The sequence below is a fragment of the Kogia breviceps genome, chromosome 3, assembly GCF_026419965.1.
Source record: "Kogia breviceps isolate mKogBre1 chromosome 3, mKogBre1 haplotype 1, whole genome shotgun sequence".
Classification (NCBI taxonomy): Eukaryota; Metazoa; Chordata; class Mammalia; order Artiodactyla; family Physeteridae; genus Kogia; species Kogia breviceps.
This window is the reverse complement of record NC_081312.1, coordinates 182,117,546-182,139,919: the sequence shown is the minus strand read 5'-3', so window position 1 is coordinate 182,139,919 and position 22,374 is coordinate 182,117,546. Positions and strand designations below refer to the sequence as shown.

Genomic DNA, 22,374 nt, shown 5'->3' with positions numbered 1-22,374 from the left:
AAATAATATCTTTAATGTTAATGGATAACATCTAAGTAACGGAAACGTTCACATCTCTTGTTCTGCAGTTACCTGAGACCCTATTTCAGTCCTGAGATTCTTGAAGCACGTGATTATGCAGAAGGTTTCTAACTCTCTCTGAGTGTAATGCTTAGTGTGTACCTGACACTATTTATATATGTTTGTATATATTATGTAACTCGGTGCACTGTGTTGGTGATGAGTTAGTTTTTTCTTTGTTGCAATTTAACAAACGTTTACACTGGCTGGAATGGTACCAATAGAAAACTAGCCTTAAACACTGGCAGATTCGTGCAAACTGGGTGCGAGTATGTCCCCATTACCTGCATTCCCTGCTAGCCAGTTATTTCTTAAAATATAGACTTCGATTAAAAATCTTTCCGGGGCTAGTACTTTTTAAAATGCAACTCAGTTATGCTTATTTTATAAAACTCCATCTGTAGAAACTGAATATAAGATTTGATTACAACAGAAAGTAAGAGCACGCTAAAATAACTAAGTATAACAAGTCGTGAATTCTTGAAATTCTGAATTCATGGAAAACTTGAAATGTTACTACTTTCAGGTTCTCAAAGTACTTTTACCTATATTTAACAAGTATGACCCAAAGAGTCTAAATGAGCTTTTATCAATAAATAGATTTTAAAACTTGATAATCAATTTTTTTACGAGTAGCTATAAACAGTTGAGAGTACTTGGAAATTACTTTCCTCTTAAGCTGTTAAATAGTTGCTTGGTGAAGTCACTATTAATTTACTTGTCAATTTCTTTCTTTCTGGATAATGCAAAGCTAAACAGTCTACTCTTTGTCTTAAATATGAATCGGAAATCAGCAAATTATTTATTATATCTTCTTGTTGTCAAAAGAATAGGCCGGGTAAACTTTTAAATCTCATATCGATTTCAGATTCTTGCATCAAAGCTAATTGCCAGGGTTTTTTTTTAAATTGCAGTATAGATAGTTTCATTTTAAACTATCTAAATTTTTTTAGAAACTTAGTTCTTTAACTGGGGAGCAGAGAGGAGGTGGATATGGTATAAGGAAAAAGGAGACAGAAATATATTCGCATAGGCAGAGTCAAGCCACAGAAATACATTCGCACAGGCAGGATCAAACCACAGAAATATATTCGCGGAGGTAGGGTCAAACCACAGAAACATATTTGCATGGGCAGGATCAAACCACAGAAACATATTTGCATAGGCAGGATCAAACCACAGAAATATATTCACATAGGCAGAATCAAACCACAGTATTAAATCTTACCTCTGGGTGGACGAATGTACAATTCCTTACTATATGGTTCTACAATTTCTTTATGAGTAGAGGGATAGGTGGTGAGTGTCTCTAAAACCTCTGCATCTACAAGTCTTTTCTGAGGATGCTCTAGTCTCCACTGGATCAGCCACCAAAATGTCCCAACCGTGGACCTATCAGAGGAGGAACTACCACCTCACCTTTCTGAAATTTCTTCCAGAGGATTTCCTGAGTTCTCCATCAGGTTTTCCTCTTCAGCTGTTCAGCTGACTTCCTTTCACAAAAAATCCCTTCCTCTTGTGTTCACATACAATTTTTGAGTCCACTTCTCCTCCCATGTATATTCTCACTTTTATCCACTCACCACAGAAAATAGCTCTCTCCTTCACTGACTTTCCAACTCTCACAAGTTCTCAGGAGATTGGCTTACGAATTAGAAACCATCGCATGTCCTCTGAAACATTTTCTAGGCCGCCCACTTTAAGGAACCAGTGCCCCCAACTCTAAAACCTTTGCAATTCCCCAGATACCCTCTGCAGAAGCTCCACAGGGCTTCACTCTAATTAAGTCTATCAGCATGTAATGTAATGTACTTAACACAACCATTTTTTTTCCTATTTTTAAAAAATTACTCCTGTGGCAACTGCCCTGGCTTTATTTTTTATTGCAAATACTTAGTTGCATGCATCAAAGCCATACTGCGGATAAAGTAGATTTTCTTGTGGGCTGGCCCGAGAACTGAATCACCATTTAAAACCTCATTTCTAAAGAGAAATGTATTCTGAGTACCAAACATCTAGCTGAAAACCTTCTGAAATACGGCCCACCTATAAATCAAGCATGCCTTCCAAATGCACTCTCCTCACTGCAGCCGCCAAGGGCAAGTAGGCCGGACCGGGTTCAGTTCTAACAGGAAGTGTACTGTTTGGTTACCCATCAGTTACCCGAATGTCCCAAAGGTTTGAAGAGGAGACACTGGCCACGTTGGAAAGCCACCACCATGTCCGGGCTCTCCTAAGACCCGCGGCTGTCTTAGGAGGAAGTGGGCACAAGATCTCACCCACATGCTACTCATTTGTCCCCCAAGTACAGAGCACCTACAGCTAAATTAGGGTTGGGGGCAGGGAGGACACATTAAGAAGGGCGTGAGGTTTTCATCTGCAAGTGCTTTGCTTCACGTTAGCCTTCGCGGGGACCCACTCGCCTGCTTTCTGACACCGTTCAAATGTGTGAGCCTGGGGGTGGAAGGAAGCCCGGGGAGACGATGGGCTTCAGGAAAAGCTTGAGCGAGGTGCACAGCCCCTCGTGGAGTGCAGCTCAAGCAAGCACAGGGGGGTGGCACGTGGGGGCGTCACTGTCACCCCGGCTTTCACTCCCAACTCCAATGAAAAGGCTGTGGTCTCCGGTTTTCTGTTCCTCCCATGATAGTTCCACCTCATTTCTCTGTCTTCTACAAGCCTGGGGGCGGAAGCAGGTGGCCGTGAAGTTTCTACTTCCAGACTCCATGGTCTATAGGGCAGGGACAGAGGGTTTGGAGGCGGCCATTTCCCCACATCCTACCCTCTGAAATATTCTCAAACCTTCAACTGTCTGCGGCACCCCAACCAATCCATTAAATCGAATTCGTTCCAGATCCTTCTTGGAATAAAATTTTAGAATTGGGTAAAGTATTTCTCAACTATTCTGAAGGCACAGTAAAATAAGGATTTCAAACTACCAATTTTCTTATTTGGGTGGACTCTATCCTAGGCTTGGGAGAGTCCTTCAAACAGGCTACGATCTCTCGATAAGATGAAGCTGAAAAAGTAAACACGATTAAGGCACCCAATCTGCATAGAGAGTAAAGAATTTTTTTAATTAGCAAGATTTTGTCAGAAACAGCCAAGTAGGAGATGCTTGGACACAGAGCTACGGATTGTAAGATCGTGCCCAGAGAGGAAGACAGACAAGATGGTCAACTCCAACCTGCGTTAAGATCACAGTAGAATGTTCTGGGGCTGAGTTCAAGAAAGGAGAATCCTGAGGTAAAAATGATCTGACGGGGACTGGATTAGGACAACTGATAGCAAGAGAGAAAGCCAAGGTATGAAGAACTGTCTTTGGAGCCATGGAAAGCAGGAAGTTACCACTGAGAACTGATCTCTTGAACAAGACCATTCCCACAGGAAGTCCAAATTGCAACCAGAGAGTGCAGACATGGAAAGGAGAAATACAGAAACTGTTCATCAGGGATTATAGCCCTGCAAATTGCTTTTTTAAATCAGACAGTGGCTTGGCAAACTTGCATGGTTTTGTCTTATCCTTCAGAGGATTTTCTTCCTTCATAACTGCCTCTGTCTGCTACCGCTTCTTGTTCATTCGGAGTGCGGGACACTTGGTACTTCGTAGGTCAGCAGCTCCCAGCCCACTTTCTCTCTCTGTCTCTCTTTCCCCCTCTCTCCCCTGCTCTCCCCTCCCCCTCCCTCTCTCCTCTCTCCTCTCTCTCCTGCTCCCTCTGATAGAGGAATTTCATTCACCTGTTACCTACAACACTCCCTGTAGTAGGTGTTACTTATCACATTACCAATTTTCAGCCACCAAAGACAATATCCTTTCTGAGGTCTATTTCTCTTTTCCTTATCTTCTCTTTAAGATGGTCTTCAAGTTCTCATGTACATTTCAGAATGTAAAAACACACGTCCAACAACTAAGCTTCAAAATCACCACAGGAGTGAATTGATTCTTTCACTTATGCTTTGCATGAACTGTTCAGGAGGTTAAAAAACAGTTGTGTTTTTTTCTCTCTCCCAACAAATCCTGAACGTTTATGTCTTAAAGAAAATGACATGGTGGACCGACCCTTTGGACTTGTCTCTGTTTCGATTTAATTACAGACAAAGTGTCACAGGAGAGAAGGGCACCGCCTCTTGTGGACTAGGAATATCTGAAATCCAAAGGCAAATGACAAACAAGTTGAAAAAATAGTATGTGTTGCATTTGTTTGGATTCACAGAGCCCTTAATCTAATGTCACCCAACTCTCTTCTTCCAAAGCTGCATTTCCAACTGCACTGCACATTCCAGCCACACAGCATCCCTTTAATCTGTAAATTTCAACCTATACTAGAGTAAGAGTTTGTGAAGATTTATGAAAAGAGAAAACTTCTGTTGGGGTCAGATTCTGACTAGCAGCTGGGAAGAGAGCCATATTGCTAACAACTGTTTCCTTTTTGCAGAAAGAAGCAATTTTCATGTTTGTTCTAAAGAAGACACATGAGTGTTTACCACCAGCTTCCATAGCACTTAGCAAACATTACCCTGAACTGAAAGTCCGCCGAACATAGGCGCTAAGGGGCCAGCCTCCCTCACCCCTAAGGGTTTCAGATTCAGGAAAAACTTGACTTATGGGTTCATGATCCACTGTGAAACAGGCCCTGAAACTTCATCTGGAAAATAGCCTTTAACTAACTGTTTACATTTCTTGGATAACTTCTACCTTGTTTTGGGGGTTGTATTTTGTTTTGTCCTTTGAAATAATTTCTGGAATGCCATTTGAGAAAATTGTGTTGCGAGCCATTGGAAGACTTTCTGATGATGGTGTTTAAGCCTGGCGTTCCTCTGTTTGTAAAACAATGTCACTAAAAGAAAGAAACACATTTTATCAACCAGCCCCTGCCGTGTCATATGTTCATTCTCTAGCTCAGAGAAAGTCCTTTGTTTTACCAAGAGGCCACTTAGAAATATTTGTGAGAAATGGTACACCAGGGGCCACCACAATAGGCTGTGTCGTAACTTTATCTGTACACAAGCTGCATCTGATATGAACACACAGGAAGTTGAAGAGCTTTCTTCTCTTTGGGCTATTATTTTACTACAGCTGCTACTACTACTACTACTACTACTAGTAGTAGTAGTCTATACCTTGGGAATAAAAAATATTCCCTAGTTTTTTCCAGCATCTCTGCTCTATAGTTTGGTTACTTACAAAGTTAACATGTCTCCCAGTGACCTATTAAAACAAGAAGAAATTGGACATAACAAATCTCAAAGCAAAAATTACACACACACACACACACACACACACATAGAGTGTATGATGGAAAACGTATGAGGGAATCTTAAAGATTTCCACAATTCTGAATTTTCTGTCTAAGCTCAAGTTTTAATCTTACGCTGTAAAGGTTTCTCTATCGGATTCGCCACCATTGAGTATCCCTGAGCTAACTCATGGCTCACCCGCCATTGCCCTGGAATGCTGCAAAGGCCACGGGGCTGACCCTCACCCCATTCCCAGGTACCTCATCACCCCAGTACTCTGAACATCGCCTCTAGCTACCTGACCTCTGAAATACTCAGTTCAGCATCTAAGACTCGAAATCAATCTCCTGTTCGTCTATTTTTCTCACTTCCTCTCTCCACTAGCCCTTTTCTTCCTTGCTATGAAAACTTTCTCTGAGTCAGTTCACCCACCCGACTCCCAAGGCTGCCGTTGGCCATGCTTTCTTTCCTGCCAAGCCTGGAATCCACGATGAGCTGGTTAAAACATTCTTGTACAAGCTCCGTTACTTCGCCTCCCTCGTCCTCTATCCTTTCCGAGTCCCTGCACCCTCCCAGATTTTGGCTTCTGTACCACTTGGCCTGCGGGCCTGCCGCAGACCGAGGGCGTCTCGTGCTCACTGGCCCGGCATCTGCAGATTCCCCTCTGCCATCTGATGCCCCCCGCCCCACCTTGCTCTCCCCACCGGCTTCTGCAGACCTTCAGTCCTCTCCCCGAACCTCCTATCCAGTCTCTCGAACATCACTACTATTAGCAGGTGACCTCAAAGCGAGACAGTCTTCAAATGACCCACTTCCCATCCCGATTCCCTCCTCGCCCCGAGCCTCCCGCCCACACATACACCTTCCAACCGTCGCTTCCCCATCCCCAGCTCCTCTCCAGCACTTCCAGAGGAAAGTTCTTCTCCCAGTTCCAAATTTAACTTTGCTGCATCGACTATTTCCCCTGTTTCCTGTATCTGCAACCTCCTCTCTACTAGCTCCTTCCTTGGAGCCTATAAAGCTACTTAAATTTCCTCCACCTTCAAAACAAACAATAAGCAAATAACTTGCCTCTGTACCCTCTTCCAAAAATGGATTCCTTTTCCCTTCCATTGTTAGCCAAGCTTGCTACCTCTACTTCCTTATTTCTCTTTTACTCCGATTATAATTTTTTTGGTTTTCATCTTAAGAGGTACTAAACGTCCATCATAGGAATATATCAGGCAAGATGTAAAAACATAAAGAAGAAAATATTTAATTTCTAGTAATGTCACCACCCATTTACTGTTCCATTTTCTATTTATTTACGCATTATTTTTTCACTTCACCCATAAACATTTCATTGTATATTGCCAATAATTAAGGACACTCTTTAGAAATCCATAATTCCATTATCATACCTAAAAAGTAATTAGCAAAACTTCCTAAATATCATTAAAACTCCACCACTGCCTAACATTTAGATGGCTATTCTAAGTAGTCCTATTTCTGACACACAATGTAAATAAACAGCCATTTAAAAAAATAGTATTATGTGTGCAATTTTGTAACCTGCCTTTTCCTCTTACTAAGATCTTATATCTTTCTAAATTACTACGTAGCTCTACATCATTTTTTAAAAACTGTCCAGTCGTCTTTTGTATAAATGTCATAACTTTTAAACCAGTATCCTCTTTATGCCCTTAAAGCTTTATGTTACTATCTTTTGTCTCCGTTATAAATAGCTACTAAGAATATTCATGTTTTATTTTGCTTTGTTTTAGTGCTTTCTTATTTGGAGGATGAAGCTGTACCTCATCTCTGAGCCGTTAGGAATTCGTTACTATGAGAAGAAGATTGAGATTTAATTTCATACTTCTTCAAATAATTATCCCTCTTTCTAAACCCATTCATTCTTCAGCTTCTGTGGTTCAGTTTCCACCTATACCAATCCCCTGCTCAGGAAAGGGGATCCATAACTTCTCTTTTTCTTCCTTTTCGGTTTTGTTCAAATTGAGATATAATTGACATATAACATTTTATTGTATTCAGATGTACAACGTAATGATTCGATATTTGTATATATTGCAAAGTGATCACAATGTCTGGTTAACATCCATCACTTTATATATTTACAAATATTTTTCCCTTGGGATAAGAACTTTTAAGATGTACTCTCTTAGCGGCTTGCAGATATACACTACAGTATCTTTACTTATAGTCACCACGCTATGCCTTACATCCCAGGACTTATTTACTTTATACCTGAGATTTGTACTTTTGGATCCCCTTCACCCATTTCACCCACCACTGACCCTCACCTCTCACAACCACCACTCTATTCTCTGATGTTTGTTTCGTGATTTATTTTGTTTTTGTTTTTGTAGATCTCACTTGTAAGTAAGATCATAAGGTCTTTCTGGGTCTTATTTCACTGAGCATACTGCCCTCAAGGTCCATCCGTGTTGTCACGATGGCAGGATTTCCTTCTTTTTTATGGCTGAATAATTCTGCATTGTATATCGTTGTATATGTTTAGCACAATTTCTTTGTCCATTCATCCGTCGGTGGACACTTAGGTTGCTTCCAGGTTTGGCTATCGGAAATAGTGTTGCGCTGAACGTGAGTGCAGATAGCTTTTCCAGTTAGTGTTTCTGTTTTCTTCGGGTAACTATCCAGAAGTGGAGTTGCTGGATCATATGTCCATCATTTCTTAAGTGACAAATTCAGTGAATCCTTTTAGTCCTAACCGTTCTTTATTCCTCTGCGGGACTTAACATTCTTAGTCACTTATTTTTCTTTTCTGCTACATTCCTTTGGTCAAGCAAGTCCCTGAAGCCAGCCCAGTCTTAAGGGGGGGATTAGACCCTCACCTGTCCACGGCAGGAAGAGCAAAGAATCTAGCCCATTAGTCAGTATTTTTGCAACTTTCTTTTCCTGAGGCTCCTGTAGAATCACACTTTCCCGGGTTGTCTCCTACATCTGATTTCCCCCCTGTGACTTTTCCCGGCTGGGTCTCCTTCCTCTCTCTTCCTCTCTCCCTCCCTCCCTCCCTCTCTCTCTCTCTCTCTCTCTCTCTCTCTCTCTCTCTCTCTCTCTCTCTCTTTTTCTGATATTTGTTGGGATGTTATATATGACTCTATGCTTCTCATCTGACATTTTCTCATGGGGCAACTCAGACCAGCTGGCACACAGTGACTGTTCAGCTTGACAGGTGCTGATGGAGAGCAGAGCCGTCATCCGGAACATCAGACAGGCCTCAGGGAATCAGCCTGGTGCGGGCAGGGGCGGAGGGTGGTTCTGCTTTGCTGGGAAGCAGGATGCCCGGGCCTCTTGATGCGAAGGGGAGGCTGCAGCAGCGGGCAGAGGTCAGCATATCGAGGGCTGTGTCATACCAAGAAGCCCGGACTCTACATTTCTGTTTATCCAGTAGATTTTTCTAAGTACTTAGGCCATAATGGGCACTATCATTTCAGCTGCAGTGTAGGAATATCTTTTTTCATTCCACGGAGACGAGCGCACTAGGATTCTTCCTGTGACTACAAAAAAAAAGACTGGGTGAAAGAAGATGTGCTGTCGGGGACGGGTAGTGGGGAGCAAAAAAATAGGTTTTATATTCAGTCGGTCTAAAATAAAGAATCTTAATGGGATACTATGTGTGATTTATTGGAATTCTCCAAATATTTATTTGGTGATCAGATATGGCCAGCACGGAGCCTGAGATAACAATGTAAGTTCTGGAACATTTGCAAGACAAACTCAGGGCTGAAAACAAGCTCCATCCTGGCACAGTGCTCACGTGGTGTGCTAGGGAAGAGTCATTTTCAATAAAACACAGTTCTCTCCTGAGGGAGCTCTACTTAACAGCTACAGGGTTTGGGGCTCAGACACGCCCAAGTCCTTGACCACATCTGGCTGTTTCCCCACCATCAGCACCTCACTTTTCTGCCACCTCAGGATGCATCTCACCACACAGAATGTTCCTCGGTTCCCTGATCGACAATGAGAGCAAAGTAATGGGAAAATGACAGCTCACGCTTAGAAAGTCACTTCCACCTTCTCTGCCCTTACGGGGAAATCACTCCTGCTTAAAATCTTCTGCTTACAAAAATCAGCTTTCCAGGAGTGCATTCCCCGGGCGTCAGGAATTCCTATAATTGGAGAATGGAAAGGCTTGTTTGCCGCCAGTGTGGTTCATCTTGCTGATGCGTATGCTGCTGGTCAATGAGCACGGGTCTGAATTGTCAGGTGAATCATAGTCAAGAAAAAAAAATTGCCTAGCACTCAAGGCTGATGAAAAGGTACCGAGCGCACATGTACCTGATGTGCTGTTTCTGGCTCGCTCTTTGCAGCCCGCTGCCCCCCCCGAAGACACCCCCGAGCTGAGCGCCTTTTTGAGAAACTCCACCATCCCTCATCTGGTCAGGAAGAGAGACGTGCCTGCGCTGGAGCCTCACAGACAGAGCCGCGCAAAGATCCTGGTGAGTTGTCTCAGTGCGCGGATTTTGGATTGGACAGAATTCCCAAACGCACGTGGTTTTAACTTCAAGTACTGCTTTTCAGTCCCCTCCCACGCTCAGATATGCCCAGGTTTTTGTCAGTTCGTATTGTAGATGTGAAAGCAACTACTTTTTTTTTTTTTTTTGCAATATAACCTTTTCCCTCTTCTGAACCTGCCCTGGGGGCCACATGAGGGAAATAACAATGAAAACATAAAAGGTGACCTTTCATGCATTTCAAGAAGACAAAGATTCAGTCGTCACCCGGTCCCCAGACACTGAACTGGTGAGAGTTTGAAGTGAGCCTGGAACACCGCCCATGCAGTGGGTCCTTGGGGTGTCACACTCCATTCCTGAATCTCACAATTCTCTGCTCCAGTGGAAGAATCGAGAATGGTATTTGCAGATTTCCTGGGCCCAAAGCAGTGGGGTCTGTGGTGGATCGAGCCTGAGCTTAGTCAGCCCTTCGTAATACTGTGGACGCATTCATGACTCAGCTTTTTTTTTTTTTTTTCACACTGCGTGTCATGCACGATTTTATCTTAGTTCCCGGACCAGGGATCAAACCCCTGCCCCCTGCAGTGGAAGTACGGAGTCTTAACCAGTGGACTGAGAGGGAAGTCCCATGACTCGGCATTTTAGATTCCGTTTTCCCACTCATTCCAATGTGAATGTTAATGCCATTGGTTGTATGTGTAAAAAAAGGTTAAAATGTTGTGGTTTTTTTCAATGTGTGTCTTTTTAAAAAATTTATGCCAGGCCTGACATATAATGAGTGTACTGTCTCAAGAATCTTTGATCACTGTAACAAACGATAACAAAACCTACATAATCTCCCAGCACTTCACAAGTAGAGACCCATAGGGATGGGTAGGGCAAAAAGTAACCAAATATATAGAAAAACAACAGTATAAAACAGAATTCTTCAAGTCAGGATGACAGACTGAATACATGTATGTGCCTAGTTTTCTTCCCCAGATCCCACTGAAAAGACAAGAAAAATTTAATTCGTGAAAATGTACGTCTTGAACATGCTCTGACATGTATTTATTTCATCTTGACCATACAAAAAGTTTCAAACACGGAAATGGCCACAAAGTGCAAGGAGCATGTCTAACACAATCAGTTAAACTTAAATCAAGAGAGGAACATCGATTATAATATCGATTGAAGTACCTGCAATTACATGGCAAAAAGCTATGGCCGTTGGCAGATGTGACTCAAGTTCCTGAAAATTTTTTAAGGCACTGTAATGTTTTTCAAAACGTAAGAGTGGGGAATCTATATGCTGTGCAGTTTAGGCTAAATTAATAAAACTAATATTATTATTTTTTAGAAGTTTCCAGGAAGAATGATAGAACAGAAAACAATGATGTAAGTTATGAGGTGGTAAGGTCCAGCATGGTGACAACCATTAATAACACCGTGCTGCATATTTGAAAGTTGCTGAGAGGGCAGAGCGTAAAAGTGCCCATCACAAGAAAAACAATTATGTAACTGTGCGTGGTGATGGGTGTTAAGTACACTTATTGTGGCGCTCATTTCACAATATGTACAAATATTGAATCATTTCATCGTATACCTGAAGCTAATCGTGTTCTATGTCAATTATACCTCAATTCCTATTTTTTTTGAATTTTATTTTTTTTATACAGCAGGTTCTCATTAGTTATCTATTTTCTACATATTAGCGTCTAAATGTCAATCCCAATCTCCCAATTCATCACACCACCACCCCCGCCACCGCTTTCCCCCCTTGGTGTCCATACGTTTGTTCTCTACATCTGTGTCTCAATTTCTACCCTGCAAACCTGTTCATCGGTACCGTTTTCCTAGGTTCCACATGTATGCGTTAATATACGATATTTGTTTTTCTCTTTCTGACTTACTTCGCTCTGTGTGACAGTCTCTAGATTCATCCATGTCTCTACAAATGACCCAATTTCGTTCCTTTTTATGGCTGAGTAATGTTGCATTGTATATATGTACCACATCTTCTTTATCCATTCATCTGTTGATGGACATTTAGGTTGCTTCCATGTCCTGGCTATTGTGAATAGTGCTGCATTGAACATTGGGGTGCATGTGTCTTTTTGAATTAAGGTTTTCTCTGGGTATATGCCCAGTAGTGAGATTTCTGGGTCAGGTGGTAATTCTATTTTTAGTTTTTTAAGGTACCTCCATACTGTTCTCCATAGTGGCTGTATCAATTTACATTCCCACCAACAGTGCAAGAGGGTTCCTTTTTCTCCACACCCTCTCCAGCATTTGTTGTTTGTAGATTTTCTGATGATGCCCATTCTAAGTGGTGTGAGGTGATACCTCATTGTAGTTTTGATTTGCATTTCTTTAATAATTAGTGATGTTGAGCAGCTTTTCATATGCTTCTTGGCTATCTGTATGTCTTCTTTGGAGAAAAGTCTATATAGGTCCTCTGCCTATTTTTGGATTGGGTTGTTTGTTTTTTTTGATATTGAGCTGCATGAGCTGTTTATATATTTGTAGATTAATCCTTTGTCCGTTGATTTGTTTGCAAGTATTTTCTCCCATTCTGAGGGTTGTCTTTTTGTCTTGTTCGTAGTTTCCTCTGCTTTGCAAAAGCTTTTAAGTTTCATTAGGTCCCATTCATTTATTTCTGTTTTTATCTCCATTACTCTAGGAAGTGGATCAAAAAAGATCTTGCTGTGATTTATGTCAAACAGTGTTCTTCCTATGTTTTCCTCTAAGAGTTTTATAGTGTCCAGTCTTACATTTAGGTCTCGAATCCATTTTGAGTTTATTTTTGTGTATGGTGTTAGGGAGTGTTCTGATTTCATTCTTTTACATGTAGCTGTCCAATTTTCCCAGCACCACTTATTGAAGAGACTGTCTTTTCTCCATTGTATACCCTTGCCTCCTTTGTCATAGATTAGTTGACCATAGGTGTGTGGGTTTATCTCTGGGCTTTCTAGCCTGTTCCATTTATCTATATTTCTGTTTTTCTGTCAGTACTATATTGTCTTGATTACTGTAGCTTTGTAGTATAGTCTGAAGTCAGGGAGTCTGATTCATCCAGCTCTGTTTTTTTCCCTCAAGAATGCTTTGGCTATTCAGGGTCCTTTTTGTCTCCATACAAATTTTAAGATTTTTTTGTTCTAGTTCTGTAAAAAATGCCATTGGTAATTTGATAGGGAGTGCATTGAATCTGTAGATTGCTTTGGCTAGTATAGTCATTTTCACAATGTTGATTCTTCCAATCCAAGAACATGGTATATCTCTCCATCTGTTTGTATCATCTTTCATGGCTTTCATCAGTGTCTTATAGTTTTCTGCATACAGGTCTTTTGTCTCCTTAGGTAGGTTTATTCCTAGGTATTTTATTCTTTTTGTTGCATTGGTAAATGGGAGTGTTTCCTTAATTTCTCTTTCAGATTTTTCATCATCAGTGTATAGGAATTCAAGAGATTTCTGTGCATTATTTTGTATCCTGCAACTTTACCAAATTCATTGATTAGCTCTAGCAGTTTTCTGGTGGCATCTTTAGGATTCTCTCTATATAGTATCATGTCATCTGCAGACAGTGACAGTTTTACTTCTTCTTTTCCAATTTGTATTCCTTTTATTTTTTTTTCTTCTCTGATTGCCGTGGCTAGGACTTCCAAAACTATGTTGAGTGATAGTGGTGAGAGTGGACATCCTTGTCTTGTTCCTGATCTTAGAGGAAATGCTTTCAGTTCTTCACCATTGAGAATGACATTTGCTGTGGGTTTGTTGTATATGACCTTTATTATGTTGAGGTAGTTTCCCTCTATGCCCACTTTCTGGAGAGTTTTTATCATAAATGGGTGTTGAATTTTGTCAAAAGCTTTTTCTGCATCTACTGAGATGATCCCATGGTTTTTATTCTTCAGTTTGTTAATATGGTGTATCACATTGATTGATTTGCATATATTGAAGAATCCTTGCATCCCTGGCATAAATCCCACTTGATCATGGTGTATGATCCTTTTAATGTGTTATTGGATTCTGTTTGCTAGTATTTTGGTGAGGATTTTTGCATCTATATTCATCAAGGATATTTGTCTGTAATTTTCTTTTTTTTTGTAGTATCTTTGTCTGTTTTTGGTATCAGGGTGATGGTGGCCTCATAGAATGAGTTTGGGAGTGTTCCTTCCTCTGCAATTTTTTGGAAGAGTTTGAGAAGGAATGGGTGTTAGCTCTTCACTAAATGTTCGATAGAATTCACCTGTGAAGGCATCTGGTCCTGGACTTTTGTTTGTTGGAAGATTTTTAATCACAGTTTCAATTTCATTACTTGTGATTGGTCTGTTCATATTTTCTATTTCTTCCTGGTTCAGTCTTGGAAGGTTATACCTTTCTAAGTATTTGTCCATTTCTTCCAGGTTGTCCATTTTATTGGCCTAGAGTTGCTTGTAGTAGTCTCTTAGGATGCTTTGTATTTCTGTGGTGTCTGTTGTAACTTCTCCTTTTTCATTTCTAATTTTATTGATTTGAGTCCTCTCCCTCTTTTTCTTGATTTTTTTTTTTTTTTCGGTACGCGGGCCTCTCACTGTTGTGGCCTCTCCCGTTGCGGAGCACCGGCTCTGGACGCGCAGGCTCAGTGGCCATGGGTCATGGGCCCAGCCGCTCCGCTGCATGTGGGATCTTCCCGGACCAGGGCACGAACCCGTGTCCCCTACATTGGCAGGCGGACTCTCAACCACTGCGCCACCAGGGAAGCCCTTTTTCTTGATTGTTTTTTTTTTAAAGAAAACAATGACTGACAGCTATAGAATTCTCATATTCAGTGCCAATGAGAAAGCCCTCTGGCGAACCAATGTCCAAACCTATGGGAGCCAACAATTTGGAAAATCAAGATTTGAATATATTTTCCATTTTCCACTTTGGTGTATTTCTCATGCATATGCTGAGGCAATGGAGTTCAATAACTAAAATTCCTTTGAATATTTTATTCACTTCTGTTGTATGGTCAGATTTTTTCAGTCCTTTTCTGTCTCATTAAAGCTTTTTAATGCAAGACGATTTTTAACTTCTGAATATCGTAGAAACGTATTATTTACAGATGAGAGCAAGGCGATCCTTTATTTCCATATCTGATTTTGCTAACTCATGTTTTATTCCCTTTCTCTCTTATTGGTTCAAAAATTGCAAATCATCCACCTCCCCATGTCCTCAAGTCAAAATAGTTCTGGATAGAGTGATTATGCAAAGTTTATTTTAAAATCAAAAGCTAAATAAGACCTCCTACAGTTTTTGTTTAGTTAAAAACAACTTACTGAATCCCATTTCTGATTAGGAATTTGAAAGTGCAAAATGTCAGCATCCTGTGTTGGGATCATAATTTCCAATTTGCATAGGAAAAATTTGTATCTGTTAACATGGAACTATAATTTCTCCTCCGCCTAAGAATATCCTTGCCTTTCTCATCTTGGGTCCCCGCTGCTTTTGTACTTTTCATCCCATCTCCTCCTCTCCAAGCTTACTTTCCCTCCCTTTCACTACTCAGTGTACAGAAACCTTATCTTTCTGACCCTCCTCAGCATATTATACTCTTGACCACTTCTTGAAATCATCTCATCTCTTGCCATCCCCACAGCATTCTCTTCTGGTTCTATTCCTGCCTTCTGGCCTACCCCTTCTTGGAATTTTTCACTGACTTCTCTTCTGCCCATCCCTAAATGCTCCTGTGCCTCAGGATCCCATCCTCAGCCCCCTCCTCTTCTCTCCCATCGATTTTGCTCTTTTAGAGAAATTTCTTGTGTGACCCTAACTCCAGTCATGCCTAGGTGCGCCTTCTGCCATCTTAGCCCCTCCTGACTACACCACTCTAGACTCTATACGTCCATCTGGATGTCTGATTGACCCCAGCCCCAACATGTGCAAAACTGTCTCCATGACCACCCCCCCCCTAGAAATGTGCCTCTTCTCTAGCATTCCCAGTCTCAGGAAAGCCAGTACACATTCACTCAATCCCCCAAGCAAAAGAGCTCCCCCATCCCTCTCTCTCCTCCATCCCAACCTTTGATTAGTCACCAAGGATCTATTCTACTTCCTAAACTTCTCTAGAATTCATCTTCCTCTCTCCAGTCCCACTGCGTCAGTTCAGGGCCCCACATTTCTCACTTGGACTCTGTCCATTTCTCACTTGGCCTTTATCCACCTCCTTGCCTCCCACCCTTCTCCCTCCATTCTTCCTCACCTACCACCCGTCCCCTAAAATACAAACATGATTAGATCCCTGGCTTAAAATGCTTCATGGGCTTCCCGGGACCTTCTGAATCAAACTGAAACTTCTTAGCAAATAAGAAGATTCTTTACTACCTAGACTTTCCCTCATTCCTATTTCATTTCCACCTCCCCACCCCACCCCCAAATACCTTTTCTCCTCTCCTCTGAACATGCCCTGGTCTTATAAAGGAGAACCATGCCCTCATCACCTCATACTGCTAAGTAACTCTTCCTCGCCCTTCAAGATTCGGAGCATCACCTTCTCCAAAAATCTTCCAACAGAGCTAGCTAACAGGGACCACCATCCCAGGGAGTTTACAAGAATTACCTCCTTCTGACTGCCCTCTTTTGCCTCCAGAGCGTGGGACTGGCGATGCATAGCATATCAGTAACAGAGCACAGGTAAACATGAGAGTCCTCACAAGGGGCACGAAGTGTAGAACCTTGAGATTCCTGTTCCTGCTCAAGGCACAAGGCCCCACACCTCTCAGGGCCCAGCTAGTGGAGCCAGAACAGCCCAGCCCACCTGTATCTGGAAACACCTTAGAGAAATCTGGCCTTACTGGACTTTATCAGATACACAATCCTGACTGCTTTGTTTTTAGAGAATTCTGAGGTTCTCAGAAAAAGTTTTTATTTATTTTAAAACCATTTTTTAAAGTTGAGAATTATGTTTCATGTTTTATTTTTTGGCCACACTACATGCGGAAACTTCCCCGGCCAGGGATCAAACCTGTGCCCCTTGCGGTGGATGGGAAGAGTCTTAACCACTGGATCACCAGGGAAGTCCAAAAACAGTTTTTAATTGTATCAATAGTACATTCCTCAGGTTACTCTGTGGTTTATCAATGTCATTAAAGTGAGATGCCTCAGTCCACTACTTCACATAATATCCAATAAACTTGAGCATCAGTGCTTGAGAGGTGGAAAATGAATAAACACAATCCACAAGATAAATTCAGATCAGTGAGGCGGTACAATTCGAGAAGTATCATCCTATCCATGGGCACACAGAAAATGAATTGTGAGGTGTCCACTGATTTACATATTGGGATCCAATCAGAAAAATACAATTCGATAGAATGTCATCATGATGAACACTTTCTAGGAATATGCATTTCATATATTAAAAGTTACCCATTATAAGTTAGGCAACCCTACAGACTAGTTTAAAACAGCTTAATGTATGTGGAATCTAAAAAAATGGTACAAATGAACTTATTTACAAAAGAGAAATCGAGTTACAGATGTAGAAAACAAACTTATGGCTACTAGGGGGGAAGGAGGTAGGCGAGGAATAAACTGGGAGATTGGGATTGACATATACACACTACTACATGTAAAATAGATAACTAATAAGGACCTACTGTATAGCACAGGGAAGTCTACTCAATACTCTGTGGTGACCTATATGGGAAAAGAATCTAAAACAGAGGGGATATATGTATGTATACAGCTGATTCACTTTGCTGTACACCTGAAACTAACACAACATTGTAAATCAATTATATTCCAATAAAAATTATAACTAAATAAGTAAATAAATGCAGCTTAATGGATGGAACTTGCAGGAGATTCTGCCTTACAACCAGGAAGTAACTTAGATAGAATAATGTTATGGAACAAATACCTGTTGATGGCTTAATATCATTGGGTCTCTGAGATAATGGACTCATGGACCTTCCTCCGAAGCTTTTTCAGGATTTACTTAGTCCAGGGTCAGGTGTTGTGATTGTCTATAAGAAATATCTTCCCAAGGTCTGAGAATATGAAACAGCAATTTAGTCACTGCTGTGGGAAGGTTGTTTTTTGTTTTGGTTTTGGTTTTTTGTGTGTGTGTGTGTGGTACGCGGGCCTCTCACTGTTGCGGCCTCTCCCGTTGCGGAGCACAGGCTCCGGACGTGCAGGCTCAGCGGCCATGGCTCACGGGCCCAGCCGCTCCGCGGCACGTGGGATCTTCCCGGACCGGGGCGCGAACCCGTGTCCGCTGCATCGGCAGGCGGACTCTGAACCACTGCGCCACCAGGGAAGCCCGGAAGATTGTTTTAAAGTCCTTAGAACAGAGCTTAAATTTTATGTTGTATTTTATGTTCCGTTTTAGCTCTACATTACCACTAACGTTGATGCATCTCTCCTACCAAACGGTGTTTTTTCTTGATCATTTAAGTGTACTTGTTCTTTACTTAAAGTTTCTGGGTTAAGGGATGACTTCTGAGGAAACAGAATGTAAATAAACTGACTTCGGTGTCGATTCTCTACCACAACTTAAAGACACTGGTTCGTCACCCCTGCTGTTGTTTTTTTGCAGAACTGTACAAATATCGAGTGCTTACAAATCTCCTGTGCAGTGGGTCAACTAGGAGGAGGAGAAAGCGCCGTCCTGAAAGTCAGGTCGCGGTTATGGGCCAAGACGTTTCTCCAGGTAAGAGAAACAGTGCAGCACTGACGTACCACTCACAGGAAACCTCTTCTCAAAAGCTCGGAGGGAAGCTTTTTTGAAAAGGATCTTTAGATGTTTTAACTTTTTTAATGTTTTGATTTTCTATTTTTCCCATTAAAATTTTTAGATTAATTGTCAAATTTTTTTAAATTTCATTTTTTTAATTTTAAAACAATTTTGAAGAACTCTCTGGAAGGCATGGAGCCTAGATCAGCTGGTCATCTTTCCCATCAGGTGAATTTGATGTTTTTCCAGGTTTACTGAGATCTTATTGACATATGACCTGTGTAAGCTTAAGGTGTACAACATGACAATTTGATACTATATATTGTGACACGATTATCACAATAAGCTTAGTTAATACCTCTATGCCCTCACATAATTACCTTTGTGTGTGTGCGTGTGTGTGTGTGTGTGTGTGTGTGCGCTGAGAACTTTTAAGATATGGGCTCTTAACGACTTTGAAGTTTATAGTATAGTAGTGTTGACCCTAATCACTCTGTTGTACATTAGGTCTCCAGGACTTATTGATGTACGAGTTGCAAGTTTGTTCCTTTTACATCATGTCTCCATTTTCCCCACACACAACCCCTGGTAACCATCAGTTCTCTATTTCTATGAATCTGGCTGTTTTTAGATTCCACGCAGAAGTGGGTTCATACCCTATTTTTCTTTCTCTGTTTGACTTATCTCACTTAGCCTAATGCTGTCAAGGTCCGCCCATGGTGTTGCAAAAAGCAAGGTTTCTTTCTTTTTTATGGCTGAATGATATTCCATTGTGTGTGTGTGTGTGTGTGTGTGTGAGATATGTTAGGTGAACACAATTTAAATATCCTCAGTCCCTAAGACCGTCACACAGTAACTGAGATTTGAACAAATACGTTTGACTCAACACTATCTAGTAGTTCCTCGGTAAATAGTAGTTAATGAAATGATGGTGAGTACAAGACCAGAATTCAAGCCATATGCCCAGGAAAATTCAAATATAAATAGTTTAGCAGGGGAAGAGATAGTGTCCTAGAAAGTTCTTCTTGGCTGGTGATACCACAGCCTGGGCTTCAGCCGGAACAGCTTCTCAGCAAAGTTGATTTGTAGATTCCTCACTGCTGTGGCTTGTCTGGACTGTGGCATCCCATACTTCTCAGGATGATTATATTGATTGTGTGTATTTTAAAGGTTTAAAATCTCCTTTATACTAAGCAGATGAATTTTTCCACGTGGAAACTGCTATTTATTTAAATGAGACTGCTGTGTTGTGACCTTGTTGTTTGGGGAGGATTTGGGGGAAAAAAGCTAAATTAAAACTCCTCAAGTCTATGCATTCTTGCCCATATTTTAACTACCAGAAAACTCATTTGGCTCATTGTACCATAGAAAATCCAAGGACAAATCCTTCTGAGTCTAGCTAATAATACGGAATTTTGTAGCTCTAGATTCTCACGTTTTCTATGAGTCAGAATACTTGCGGTAGTCTCACAAATCTTACATAATTTTGTTTCTAAAACAAAGAGGAGGAAAGTTAAAAGTATTGTTAAAAAGGTTTTTGTGAAGCATTTTAACCTAAGGCAGGATTCTTCAACCTCAGCCCTGTTACTATTCTGGTTCAGAGAATTCTTTGCTGCGGGGTGGTCCTGTGCATGATCGGATGCTTAGCAGCATCCCTGGCCCCTGCCCGCTACATGCCAGTAACAACTCTCGCCTCAGCTGCGACAACCAAAAATGTCTCCAAACATCGCCAGTGTCCCCTGGGGGCAAAATCATTCCTGGCTTTGAACGACTGACCTAAAGGGAAGCGCAGTGCACAATTTCTTTCTGCTGTTGTTGTTAAACCATGATTTATTCATTCACTCAATAAATATTTATGAAGGACCAACTGCCAACTATGTGCCAGGCACTGCTTCGGGTACCACTTGCATGCCATCAATTTGCTCCTAGCCATTCTGCTTTTTGGCTGTTACTTTTTCCTCTAAGAGTCGGGGGAGATGAGTTTTAATGAATTCCCAAGCCCACACAGTCTAAATGATAACCATCCACCCCTCCTATTACTTTGGGCATCACATCCTACTGAAATGAGGAAGCACAGCTTTTCAGTGAAGCAGGACTAAAATCATTACATTACAGTCAAGGGGGAAATGACTATTTCAGATGACATACGTCTGTCTGTGCATAACATACTGTTCCTAAAGAAGACCTATGCAGCGAAAATTGCACCTTAAGAAAAACAAATACCATATGATATCATTTATATGTGGAATCTAAAATATGACACAAATGAACCTATCTATGAAACAGAAACAGAACCACAGACATAGAGAACAGATTTGTAGTTGCCAAGGGGGAGGGGGTGGGGGAGGGGTGGGCTGGGAGTTTGGGGTCAGCAGATGCAAGCGAGAGCAAAGTGACGCTTCCAAAGATTCAGGAGCGACTGGCACACGTCACTTCATGTTTACTCACAGCCGTAGCCCAAACTTCTGTATTTCCACTGTTTATACTTATACCAGTCTCAGAAGCTGATGGCTAAAGAGGAGAGCATTACTGCAAACTGCCGCCGGCCTGCCGCTCAAAGAATATACTACATCCTGGAAGTCTTTAATAGTTTTGTCACACAACCTGGAAGGAGGCAAACATTTTCTGCCTTCCTAATCCGGGAGAGAAAGTTTATGATTCTCGGCTGACATCATTTGCGGCATTATGTTTGGTTTTGCGCACATGGTAGACAAGCATACTGGTCTTTCATTCTAAACGTTGATCTGTGCTGTGATCGTTGCTTGAAAGAGCAACCTCTTTAACAGCTTAAAGTTTGACCAGTAATTGTTTTAAGTTTTGTTGTCCCACAAGGCTTTGTTTCTGGGAGATATTGAGTATTTAAACACAGGCTTTATAAAATGGATGTGTGGTTTAAAAAGAATTCTTGAGAAGGAATTAAGCAGCGGGGGAGCTCTTCATGGCCCCAGCCACCCTCATAGGTCTTTAAAAAGACTACAAACGTAAAAGCCTCACTCTCCACTTCATTTGTTCCCAGGTCTGTAACTTTTATCAGCACCATGACCATAAGCCAATCTTTGTGCTCTAGTACATAACAGAGGCAGGTGGTGGATTGCAAACCACAGTTTAAATGATGTGGCAATGACAGAGGGATAGGGCATTTTCTGAGGATTAATAGCTAGCTGGGACATGTGGAGGGTTCAAGATATTGTCAAGGGATATTAACTCCAGCTGCTTTTTTAATCCTAAATTGCCTACAATATGGCAGTGATGGCTATTACAGCAGCAGATTGCCACGCACAAGAAGAGATGATTTTTTAACATAAGAATAATATCATAGTTATGTAAAGAGCACTGCTGAAAGCATTCAACTTTGAACATGGAATCAATAAAAGGACTGTGCTCATGATTGTTTTTCATGAATTAAATGCTTACCTGTACCAAGTTTTTGACTTACAGACACAGGACTCGTGTATCTTTGACGCTGGCCTAGATCAGAGCCTCATAGCTCATATTTCCCATCCCGTGGAGCTTCAGAGCATCTTAGAAAAATGAAAAAAAAATGCATTTTTCTACTGAAAAGGGTGGAAGAAACATTGCTTTTGGAGAATAATTTAAAATAAAGAACAGATCAATCTATGAGTTGTATTATTTACAGCCTATTTGCCTACCACCAGATTTGTTCAGGTCCCAGACTGTCCATCTGCATCGCTGAATTAGGTGACGGAGGTGAGAGTGTGTCCATAGCCCCTTATCATGATCGGCAGCCCTCATTTTATGTCGCTACCTTCTTTTACAACTTCCTGAACTTCCTAATCTCATTGATGGGGGAGGATGTCCAATTCGATAATTGACAGAATTACACCTTTTCTAAGGTGCTATCAAATGGGTGGATACGGGATAGGAGGGCCATCGGACAACCCAGCCATCTGACGTGTTCATTCACCA

The 22,374-nt window shown here is 41.4% G+C and overlaps 1 protein-coding gene across 2 annotated transcripts in view; it reads left to right on the top strand.

Annotated features, from left to right (window-relative positions):
• Positions 1–22,374, top strand: part of ITGA8 (integrin subunit alpha 8) — a 186,308-nt gene that overhangs the window by 139,679 nt on the left and 24,255 nt on the right. For both annotated transcript variants that reach the window (XM_067030489.1, XM_059059167.2), the window contains 2 exons: positions 9,627–9,755; positions 18,310–18,423. In XM_067030489.1, coding sequence (XP_066886590.1) covers positions 9,627–9,755; positions 18,310–18,423 — 243 coding nt within the window. The remainder of the gene's footprint in view (positions 1–9,626; positions 9,756–18,309; positions 18,424–22,374) is intronic.